General features: G+C 31.8%; 1 protein-coding gene across 1 annotated transcript; it reads left to right on the top strand.

Moving 5' to 3' along the window:
• The first annotated feature begins 8,797 nt into the window (after positions 1-8,797).
• LOC121806668 (auxin-responsive protein IAA7-like) lies at positions 8,798-10,230 on the top strand. The gene is made up of 5 exons (XM_042206786.1): positions 8,798-9,131; positions 9,203-9,432; positions 9,520-9,655; positions 9,778-9,839; positions 9,944-10,230. Exons 1-5 carry the CDS (start codon positions 8,911-8,913, stop codon positions 9,979-9,981), a joined length of 687 nt encoding a protein of 228 aa, XP_042062720.1. The 5' UTR covers positions 8,798-8,910; the 3' UTR covers positions 9,982-10,230.
• Positions 10,231-13,005: the final 2,775 nt, after the last annotated feature.

A 13,005-nucleotide genomic window follows, 5' to 3' on the forward strand; every position in this document is an offset into this window, starting at 1 on the left:
GTTTGTATGCTAGTTTTATGGTCTTACAATAATTTGTCACTGAGATAAATGAATTTATATTTGTAATATGGTCACTATAAATCTAAAATATTTTTTTTCTCCCAAGATGATTCGGTAGATCATACTACTATTCCCCCATCCTCAAAAAATAGAAAAATTTGGAATACATATTTTAATGTACAATTGAAAAAGTGAAAAAATAAGAGAGAGATGTGAAAAATGTAATGAAAAAGTGTGTTAGTGGATTGTTGAATTCATGGTATAAAATATAAATGATGTATACTATTATTATTTGGTTAAAATTTTACATATTTAGACTTATTATAATTTTGGATGGGAAAGGTCCAAATATAAAATTAGTTTATTTTTTTGGGAGGTGCTATGGTAATATATGAGGTGCTATGGTAATTTTATCAGGATATTCAATTGATTATTATGATATTTCAACTTTTGATTTGGATTCGTTTTGATTGAGTTTGAAATCTGCTCCCTGTCAGTGCATCTCCCAAACAGGGCAGACCATAGCCACACTTTTTGCAAGTTGAAAGTCATGCCACGTCAATAATCATTTTACCAATCATTTTATTTACCTAATATTTTTATATTGAACAATTAAATAAGCGATTTATTAGCTTTGAGATTGTTTGATAAAAAATTTATGGCGGTGATTGGGAAATAGTGAGAGACAAAAAATGTGATTTTAGCATAAATGAGAAATTGTTAGTTGAGGAGAATGATGTTAGAATACGGCAAAGAAATGTGGTTTTCTTTAGAGGAAAGCATGAAGTATAAAGACGATGGGGCTTGCTATTTTGATGGGTTGACTTGTCACTTAATTTTAATTTTATCACAATTGATTCGCCACTATCAATTTACAAGATTAAAATAAATTTATGATCTTTTTTAATCAACTTTTTAATTTTATGAAAAATATAAATTTTATGATTTAATCAACGTCGTTTTTTTAGTTTTTACTGATTAATTAATCTTACCACGCCACTTTTCAATTTTTCATGATATTAGAGATTGGACAATGATTTTTCAACTTCACCAACAAGATAAAAATAGATCTACACATTGTTTTGGGCCTCTAACATGGGATTAATGGCTCGTGAGATGGTCCATTCATAGAAATCAATGGTTTAAATAAGTGAAAGAGATATTACTTAATAAAAAATCTAAATGAAAAACACCGAGAGTTTAACATGGATACCATATTATCACTCTCACAGTCGTTGTTATTATTAATTTCAGAAAAAGAATTAATTTTTGGGTAATTATAATGGCTTGATTAAATTCTTAACGGTGTCTGATTGTGACGGGAAGGAATGTCACAGCAACAGTTGTTCTCTGTTTTGGTCCAAATAATAATTGGATTATATTTTCAGGCTATATAATCTAATTTATTTTTAGAAAAAGAGCCCAACAGTTGTTTTTCTCTATGAGGAAAAATCACTTCTTGCTCGTTATATTTATTATCGGCTTTCAATTTCCACAAGAGCTTATTTAGCCTACAAATTACAAAATCCTACATTTTATACAAACCCTACGTGTGTAATTGGATGACATTGGCCACAACTAGCTCCTTCCTAAGCCAATATTTTGAGTCAGTCTGATTTTCAATAAAAACATTAATATTACAAATTAAACATGAGATCTTTTATAAAACTACTATATTACTATTGATAAGACTCGTTCCATGCATTGGTTTTAGATTAAAACTATGTGTTTTCGGTGCACTAATGTATGTTTCTAAGTTCAGGTGCTTGTAAAATCTGCCGGACCTAGGAAGCGCATATAAATTACCAATGGCAGAGGAAAAGGAGGAAAAAGAAGTGAAAACGCCAACAATTTACCAGACCTAGGAGATGAAAAGGAATGCTGGCAGAATAAAAATGGAGCAAGGAGCAAATATAAAGATGAAGAGCAAAAAAGACAAATTATGAAGAGAGAGTGCCCTAGGGATTGCTGTCAGTGGCGTATGCAAGTGGAAACAATGGGGTACAACTGTACCCCCAAAGTTCATGATATTAATACTACATTTATTGGTAATTTACAACAAAGCTTGGTGCTCCAGTGGTCTGTCGCTCATAATGTTTCTCCGCTGCTCTGAGTTCGATTCTTGGCTGGAGCAAGTTTTAACTTATATTCTCCTACTCCTTTTCTTTTTCTTTTTCTTTTTGATTTATGAAAACTACCTTACTATTTCTATACTCATCATTTTCACTTTTGTTATGCATTCTCCTTTTCATTATTTTAATTATGTTTATGTTTGAATACTTTTTTATGTCTGTACTAACATTTTCATTTTTGTTACAGTATATATGTAGTAATTAGTTTTTTTAGTTAGTTAATTATTTGCACTCCTACTAACATTTTCGTTATTGTAATGTAGTACTCCAGTAATTAATTTTTAGTTAGGTAAAAATTTGCACTCCTATTTTATTTTATAGATATTAGGATTGTTTACTATACTTTAATTATTTTGATTTTCCCTATTATGTTTGTTATTTCATTTATTTTAATTGCTTTATTTATTATATTGATACTCTATTTTTATATCATTTTAAGTAATGTAACTCGTACTTCAAATAAAAAAATTCTTAGTTTTTTTATTGCTTTTATTTTTTACTATGAAATTCTTATTTTTAACATTTTAGGTAATACTCCCCCGTCCCACTTTAGGAGTCTCATTTGAATTTGGTACGCGTTTTAAAAAATGTAAACAAAAGTTGGTAAAAAAAGATAGTGGAATGTGAGTCACATTTTTATATATTAATCTTATAATAAAGTATGAGTGAAATAAGGTTAGTGGAACATGCGGCCTATTGTTATTTATGGAATATTTTAACCGAAACTCCTAATGTGAGACGGACTAAAATGGTAAATCGGGACTCCTAAAGTGGGATTGATGGAGTATTATTTTTAGTACAACTCATACTTCATGTAAAAAAATTCTTACTATTTAAATTATTTTTATAATCAATATATTTTATTTATAATAATTATTTGTCATATAATTCGTACCCCCGAATCAAAAACTCTGGATACGCCACTGATTGCTGTCTATATAAAGGGACAACCCCTTTTAGAAGAGGAGCCTTCCTTTTTAGCATTTTTTCGATCTTTTACATTTAGTCTCCTTAGCTTTACTCTCCAATCATAGCTCACTTCACTTCACACGCACTTGGCACTTATGGGGTGACTTCCGGCTACTGTGGTGGTTCTTAGCTAGTTTCTGTGGTGTAACACCGTTCTTACGAGGGCGAAGATACAATTTGCTTTTATTTTCCGTTGTTTATTCTCGCCGTGAACTTCCTTGCCGGAAGCTCGGCGACTGTTTTGTGTTTTGGATATTATTCTCGTAGCTATGGCAGTTTCTACTTTCTGATTTACTTTGATTTTTAACGCTTGATGTGGTTTTACTGATTTTGGATGCTTTTTGCAATTGATTGTTGAATCGGTGTTGATGTTGGTTGAATCTAAGGCTGTTTGTTGAATGTTTGGAGTTGGGATCTGTTGGTTTGTTGTTGGAATTGTTGGATTTGATTGTGGAGACGTTGGGATTTTGTGAATCGTAGTGGATCTGAAGTTGCTTCTTACATTCTGCATGATTATGGTTGTTTACTGTTTGTTCTCGCATCTCTAGGTCCAGTAGTTTAGATATGTCGAGTTTAGTCTTTAATTCCTTCTTTAATCTCAGATCTGGAACTTGCTCTGTTTTCATGATGTTTACTAGGTCCAGTAGTTTAGATATGTCGAGTTTAGTCTTTAATTCCTTCTTTAATCTCAGATCTGGAACTTGCTCTGTTTTCATGATGTTTATTACTCTGTTCTATTCTGTTTTCCCGTTGGATACCTGAAGAAGATGAAGTTTGTTAGTAGTTAGGATCAAATCTGCAAGCTGTATGTTCTCTCTGCTTTGTCTTTTTACTTTTCTGCAGCTTTTCCAGAACCTGGACATTTAGGGAAATTTGGTCTCCAATTTCTGTGCTAGTTTGTTCGGTCATTTTAGGAAAGTCAATATAGTTTCAGTTCGTATCCAAGCCCCTTGGCCTAGCGGTAAAGGGTGCTGGATACCGCGTCCATCCTGGAGGTCTCGAGTTCGAACCCTGGGTGGCGTAATTTGTCTTTCCTCCTTGTTATAGGAGTTGATTTGTAATTTCCTCCTTCATATATATGATATAAATATATGAAGTTAATTTAAAAAAAAAAATATATATATATATATAGTTTCAGTTCGTTGATTTTGTCTATTAAGCTGATTTACATTTTGAGTCATGCATGCGCCGTACGTACCCGTTTCCTGAACCCAGTAGATAGAGTAGTTAGTTTTCATTTCCTAAGTCCAGTAGTTTAAAATTCTCGACCCACTTGTTGCGTGGCAGCAGCCGAACCCTCCCAAAACCCTCCAAATGCATGCTAACTCATCCGTACTCGTGGGATCGATCATTTACTTCTATATACTAGCCAATAGTGTAGTGAGTTGAGGTTTTTAAAGCGGGAAAGTGTGTGTCCAACGACCGGATTATGAAGGTTCCACAATCTCCTAAACCCTGTGATCTAGCGAATCATCTGGACCTAGGGGTTTGTGATATATCAATAGCACAAAGCACTATCTTTTTTCCACGCTACTTCAACTATCAAAAGATTAAAATACGAAAACTTTAAACTGCACAAGGAAAAGTAAAGTGGTTGGTGTTAAATTATTTGACAATTCTTATATCATTCCCTAAATGTGCGACATAATTAGTAAGTTTGGGCATGATTAGCACCACTAACGAGATCCACACTAATATAATAATAAAATAATTAAAAACACTACATTTAACAATAAAATAGGGGAACAACCAAAAGGTTAATCCTGTCACATTTATATAATACAAAATGAAGGGGAGAATTTTGATTGCTACAAAATCTTTAGAAGATCAAACTAAGCCGTGTCCACACTTGTAAAGGTGATTCTATCTGATTGTAGGGGATTTTCATCATCTTTTTTGAGCCCCTAACTTATATTATACTTATGATGCAAAATTTGATGTTTGATTTAATTTAATTTTATTATTTCTCAATCTCATCTAATGATCTTGCTTATCCAATGATTGAGATCTTTTGCTTTTTCTAAATCTCTAAACTGATTTTAAGTTTAAGAAGGGTAAAAAGCAAAACACATCATTTTTTACATGCATACATATTGCTGAACATAAATATTCTGCATATTATTGTGCATAAATTAGCATATTGTTGAACACAAATGCTTAGATTCATGGAGACTTTCTAAACTATACTGATTTTTAATTGATATACTACGAATATGATAGTTAAATTTTACATTATAGGACTATAAAAATAAAATAAATTAATGAGTTTTTTTGTCCTCTAACTTCAAAGGTAATACTAATAAATAAGGAATTTAGTAATTAAAAACAGGGTGTGATATATTCTATGTATATAAATAAAAATATGCTACAATTGAATTTAATAAAGTATGCATGTAACGAAAATATAACGACAAAACTGAAATACAATAGAAACGAGATCTTAGTTGTGTCCAAATAAATATAAATACCCAAGCAACCAATTGCTAGATTCAGCCCCCTTTTCCATTAAATCAAATTGGACATATATCTTGTCGACTTTTAAAACAAATAAAATAATAGGTGTACAATTAAAAGTTTAAAACTAGTAGTAGTAATAAATTTGATACACAGTATACCTTTTACAATATTGTCACCAAACTAGTAGTAAAATAATTGGTGTACAAGGTGTTTATTCGATTTGATTGAATTTGATATCTTTTACATAATCTGTCCAGATGGATGTATCCCCTATTTATGAGATACTGATTTCAATAATCATGCATGTCCAACTCGAAAAGGTTAAAAGATGATTAATATTGACCATGAAATAAGTAACAAGATAAATTAACATAGTTTTTTTTATTATTGAAAAAGGGGGAAATAATTGTTGACTGCAAGAGACAACATTATTAACAAGAATTTGAGCAATTAATAAAATGGTACCACTTGAAGCGTGTGTTAGATGGCAAAATAAAGAAGAGATGGTGCGCTTTTAAGACATTTCAAAGAGGGGCCCACCAATTGCCATGGGGATCCATTGTCCCATTTTCAACCAACATATGGAATATTTATTATTGTTCCAAGATTCATTTAAATATTTCTCTATTTAATTTGCAGTGTGGGTGACCCACAACAGTTAATCATAGTTGTATTAAAATAATACTACTACTTCATAATGGACATTTAGTTTAAGTTATTACCAAAAGGATTTATTGGTTGAATAAGAGAAAATCATAACTTACGGATTCAAGTGCCCATATTGATTTCTAAAGAATTTTATATGTGATTTATAGATAAAATGAACTTTATTTTTAATTTTTGGGATTAACTCTTCTTTAGGTATATAACATTGATATTATTACTGAAAATATTAATGACTCAGAGTGATGACCTACGAGCAGTATGATAAAAAGAACATATTCATGCCTTTGATAGGCATGAGAATTAATAACTTAATTTAATTTATACTTAGTGATCACTGAAATGGTAGAAGTTAACTATGTAGAAGTAAATCAATAATTAATCAGTGGGTACTTTAATGCTTACACTGACAATCATATAATTAATTTGGACTATTTAGCAATTACCGACAAATTAATTTCGATTGTGTTTGTTTAAAAAAGATTTAGTAGATGTTGATATGTGTCATGAATTTCCCAACTTATTCTCTGTCATCAAATTCAGTAGTCCTGTCACACAATTAATTAAAGTTTCCTCCATATTATTTGAGGATTAATTATATAATGGAATATTTATTTCGACTAGAGTTGATTTGATACATTATATTAAGAAAATAAATAATTTTTCTTAGTTATTGAATTAAATGTGTGGTAGTCCTATAACCACAACCTTTTAATCATGATACAAACCTTCAACTTAATTTAACTAATCCAATTTGAAACCTAAAATTGAAGATATCCATGCATGTAACATGAATATCTATTTTCAGTCGTATGTCTACCATCCATTTGCACATTCTCAGAATCAAATTTCAAAAAAGATCAAGATATTGATCAAATTTGTTTCTCATGACATATATACCCAATAAAATAAATGTGTGTGGCTTTGAATTTTTATTACCTAACACTTTAAGTTATTAACTACATGACCAGTGTGGTCCAAAATGTGAAACTGATTATTCTTTTCTATATTCATGTATCTTTGTTTGGGGTTGTTTGGACCACTTGAAACATATCCACATATTGAATATATGTACATCACCTAGGGTTATCATTAAAAAAATAAAGCTCCAAAAGTAAACTCAAATGGTAGTCACTTTCTTTTGATTTTATCTTTGTTTTGCCAAAAAGGTATTAAAAATAGTTGTATTTTTTCCAAAATTCGAAAAACAGTCACTTGTTTTCTTGCATGATTTCGACTGACGCACCAAGTTCCAAAAAGATGAAAATAGATACATCATTGTTTTAGATATTGTAAATTATAATTAAAGAAAATGTTGATATATAGGAACCATCAAATTTGGTAGAGAAATTTGGTCCAACACATGCAATGTTTCTATAAAAAGATTATGATTATGGTGCTAGGGCACAACTAGGGTTTGGAGATGTTCCCTCTTTGTAATTAAAGTCGGATCGAGGTGGATTCAGAAGGTCGATCACTTCCACCGCCGGCCTATGAGTATTAGCAAAATCAATTAAATCCAGTCTTTAAAGTTGCTGTCAATCCTATGCCAGGACAGCTCCGCCCCATATTTTGAGAAGATATTTTCTTCCGCTCTTCGCTCTTCGTATGTCATCTATTGCAAATCTCTGTTGCTGCATCCCTGCATTGCATCATACACAAATGTTTCTCTGAAAAGACTTTCACATAACTAAGAATATAAAATAAAATAGTTGGTTTTATGCTATAATAAAATGTTTAGTATCACAGAGACAGAGGAGTAATTTAGTCAAAGTAAGCAATAATTATAACGATTAAGATTGAGGCCAGTTTTACAGAAAAGAGAAAAGGACTATTGCCTGAGTTTTGTACACAAAGTAATCACTATCAAAAAGAGTTCATTTGGGATGAGTCACGAATATTTCCACAAGCAACACTATGATTAGTCAATTCATATATGTGTAGATAATTCATTGAACCATTCATTCCAGTTTCATGAAATTGAGTTTTGCAACTCCAATTATATCCTCTAGTTAATTAAGCTGTAAGCACAACATAAGCATTGCAACATGCACATATATATTTGAACTATATGGATATGATATGATGATAATTCTTTTTAAATGCTAAAGCATGTCTCTAATTTATGATGATACCCATGTCAAAAACTAGTAATTGCTTTATGATTGGGTTCCTTCTTCATTTACAATTTTTTTAATCATTACTAATATTACATTTATAATAAGACTTTTACTGAACTCATTATTCTCACTATAGTATTTAAATAATTGACAATATCTCAGATAAGACTAATGTTTATGTATTTAGGGATTAAAGTTGTCAGAGCAATAAACTGTCACACCACTGGTAAAACAAAAAACACCATACTAAATAATTGAAGCACCTTATTTGTCATTTCACCATATCACAAAAAGCTGAGATTTAGGGGAATTCATTATCATTTATTTATTGGCTAATTAAATCATTATCTCAGCAAAATGCTCTTGATCCAAGATGATCATAACGCCACGTGTCAGCACGCGATTCCTAGCGACATGATGAGCCCAATGCAGCTATATATACACACAAACCACGCTCACACGCATTTGCTCTTGCTCCCTTCTCATAATCATTATTACTGCAAACACGCACATTTTTCTACAGCCACTCCAATTGAAAGGGAAATCGGAGGAGAAGAATAAACCGGCGAATGGAAGTCGGCCTGAATCTGAAGGCGACCGAGCTCTGCCTCGGCCTGCCCGGCGCCGCCTCGAAGATCACGGGGAAGAGAGGCTTTTCCGAGACGATCGATCTCAAACTCAACCTCCAGTCAAACGAATCTGATGATCTGGATCTGAAGGAAAACATGCAGAATTCTTCTGCAGAGAAAGCTATGCTGCCTCCGAAGGATCACATCAAGCCTCCTGCCAAGTGAGTTTCTCGAGATCGCCTCGTATTTCCCTCTCAATTGAGTATTTAATTTGATTTTATTTTAATTCTAGGGCACAAGTGGTGGGATGGCCGCCTGTGAGGGCGTTTCGGAAGAACGTCATGAGCCACCAGAAGAGCAAGGGCGAGGAGTCGGAGAAGGCGGCATGCAGCGGTGGCGCCGCCTTCGTGAAGGTGTCGATGGACGGCGCGCCCTACCTGCGTAAGGTGGACCTGAAGATGTACAAGAGCTACCAAGAGCTCTCTGATGCCTTAGCCAAAATGTTCAGCTCCTTCACCATGGGTAACACCTACACCTTCAAATCAATTAACAAAAATATATTCTTGTGTGATTGCTTGATTTAATTATTTGATTTTGGTGTATATATAGGGAATTATGGAACAGAGGGAATGATAGACTTCATGAATGAGAGGAAATTGATGGATCTGTTGAACAGCTCAGAATATGTGCCTAGTTATGAAGATAAGGATGGTGATTGGATGCTTGTTGGTGATGTTCCATGGGAGTAAGTACTCCATATATTTTAAGCTTTATTTATTTTAATACTAACAATAATATGATAGTACTATTATAGATCTATAGTTTGGATCATTTTTAACAATGAATTACTATAAATATTTCATTCAGGATGTTTGTTGATTCATGCAAGCGTCTCCGAATTATGAAAGGATCCGAGGCGATTGGCTTAGGTATGTTACACTTGCATCAATATTTCAATAATAGTCCTATTTCATATAGTAAATTGATCAATAATTAGTACTCCTTTTCTTTGTTTTTTTTAATCAATATTTAGCACCAAGAGCAATGGAGAAATGCAAGAGCAGATGCTAATGGAATATTATGTGATAAACCACTGGTTTGATGATGGTCAAATTATGTATCATTATATTTCGGTTTTTGTGATTTTCTTTTGTAGTTTTTTGATGAAGTATTGTCTGTATCCTATTGTAACATATAAATATGAAGGTTTTATGGACAAATTTGTATTAGACAAGAAGCAAACGCATCATCTGTTGTCTGGTTTGTTATGATTAAAGTTTATGACTCATTTCGGTTAATAAATTGTTGCTTTGGCTGTCACAGTTGTGTTTATGTCTTTTTATTAATTAAAAATTGAAATTTGTTTTTTCAATTACAAGATTCTTCGTAGCTTGCTACTCAATATTTTATGAACATTATTATATCATGATTATTGTAGTATCTAAACTAGGTAGGGTGCAGAAGGGAACATGACCATGTGATTGTTATTGAACTATTCCTGGCAAATCTATATTTTATTCGATATATATTCATTAATTAATCTTGCTACTACTACTTTTTAATTTATCTGGAATGATTGAAAGCTATTTAATTCATGATTGAATGGTCATGGTAGTAAATGTAAGTCAATTAGGGTTTGCTTTGATATATGAGCTGGAATTTAATTAAGCATGATGGGAGGTAGGGAGCACATGCATGTGTTATGCTGCATATACATACATATATAGGTGGAGTACATTTTTTCATTTATTTGTTTGCCAAAAATATCATATATTGTCTCATCATTTAACTTTAGATATATTTACGAAAATGTTAGTATAGTAATTCTTTGCTACATAGAGAAAATAATGTACCGAAATACATATGTCGATTTTACAAAATATTTGTGTGTGAGGATCGATGGAAAGTAGTAGTAGTAGTATTATTTAGATATTCAATATTGTTATTTGTTAATGGCTTAATTAAAATTTGTATAATATTATCTTTCGTAAGAATTATATATTATACACTTTATAGTGTACGTTGATTCACTTACTTTTAAAATTTAAGGTTAATTATGCAAACACTTTGAAAGATTTGTACATTCTTGAGACCTTACAATTTATAATCTTTTGAAATAGTATAAGGTGTTGGAGTTTATAAGATTTGTAAATAGCCAAACACACGCTAAATTTGTTCGCAAGATTAAGATGGGCCATAAATTGGGCTGGTTTTTCCTTTTAAGTATTTGATAAACATTAAGATGGGCCAGTCATAAATTTGTTTTCCTTATTTGTTGTATTGATGATAGACATGTAAGAAAATTATGATCAATGCAATTAAATTGATGATATAATTTAAATCATGACATCTATCAGAATATTTAAGATCATATCAGCTTGTCATCTCATCTAATATTTGAATAATGTCACATCTAAAATTATTAAAAGAGTAAGCAACAATCATAACTAAGAAGCTAATATTGATTAAGGTAGCAAGATTGTTGTGCATGCCTCTTTAATCCAAAAGACCTTGGCTCTTGTACCAGATAACTGCCACAACACAACAGAAAACCAAGGCCTCATCTCCCATGATGGCGGAGGGGTAAGAGAGAGCAGTGTCCAGCATACGAAGGTCTCGGCTCGGGAGGCCTGTTCGCTGCATCACCGGCTGCTCCCCGACCTCCTCCACCGCCCCCGTCGACTTCACCACTACCCACCCTCCCTTCTTCCTTCCCCCAGGATCAGTGGCGGATCCAGGACCCGAAAATGGCGGGGGCGGAACTTATATTTAAATATTAAATATTTAATTTAATATTATTTTTAATAATAAAATAAATAAATATTATATTAATATTTAAGTAGCACTAGCTTCATTAATAAAATATAAACATGCTTCAGCTTGCAAATATGTATTATTCATTTTAAAATAAAAAAATATATAAATATAAACATGCTTTAGCTTGCAAATATGTATTATTTATTTTAAAATATAAAATTATTGTAAATATATGTACATTTAAAATCACTGTAAATATTATATACAAAAGTGATATAAGTAGAGCACTAAATATTTATATTTCAAAAATATTTAAAATGTTTATTTTGTTACATAGAGAATAATTAAGATGCATGGATCAAATTATAAGTACTATAGGATAAAAAAGACTTTAACACAAGATTAAAAATGATTTTAACTAAAGAATAAATATAACAACATAATATATGCAACTTAGTAAAAGTTTAGATTACATAAAGTATTTAAAGGTATTATTTTGATAATAAAAAGAAATATGAATGGATAAAATAAAAAATGAAAAATGAAAAAAAATTTGTTTTTGTTGAGGATTGAACCCTAGATATCTTAGTTAAAAATCCAACAACCAAACCATTGGACTACTACATTTTATATGACATTTATTGAAAACAAAAATATTTCTACACACTACGGAGGGGGCGGATATGCTATTTTCGGTTTGATTCAATGAAAAATTTAGGCTCTCCAGACGGTCGGGTAGGGGCAACCGCCCCCACCTGCCCCCCACTGGATCCGCCACTGGCCAGGATATTTCGCTCTTACTGATTCCAACATCTTCCCTTTTAATTTGTGCCTTAAATTGCTCTCAAGAATGATCCAACATAACAAAAACTAATATTCGAACTAGCAATAGACCCTATATATAGGCAACAAAAATCCTATTGCTAATTGGAAAGGAAAAGATAAACTTAAATAGATAGTTTATTCTATTAAGGGAGGCAGGGGATAGAAATAGACATAAATAAAATAACTGAAATTAAATCCTAAACTGAAAAACAACAAAAAGATAAATTTCTATGTTTTTTTGAAGTTTTTTCCTAATATAGTTTAACTGAATTAGTTTTTAAATCAGGTGTTCCCTAAGTAGATCGGATATTAATCCAAATCGAAATACAAATTTATCCTTGGATTTATAATCACACTTATAGTTTGCAAAACATACTCTCAACATTAGTTGCTAAGAAACACGCTCATGCAAGCCAATTAAAAGTCGTTGTAATTATTTAACGCAATTCAAACCGGAGCTGAACCAAATCGAAGATGTTGGATCCGCTACTAGTTGTGCCGGCTTTTGGCGGG

Source organism: Salvia splendens, chromosome 6 (assembly GCF_004379255.2).
Source record: "Salvia splendens isolate huo1 chromosome 6, SspV2, whole genome shotgun sequence".
NCBI lineage: Eukaryota > Viridiplantae > Streptophyta > Magnoliopsida > Lamiales > Lamiaceae > Salvia > Salvia splendens.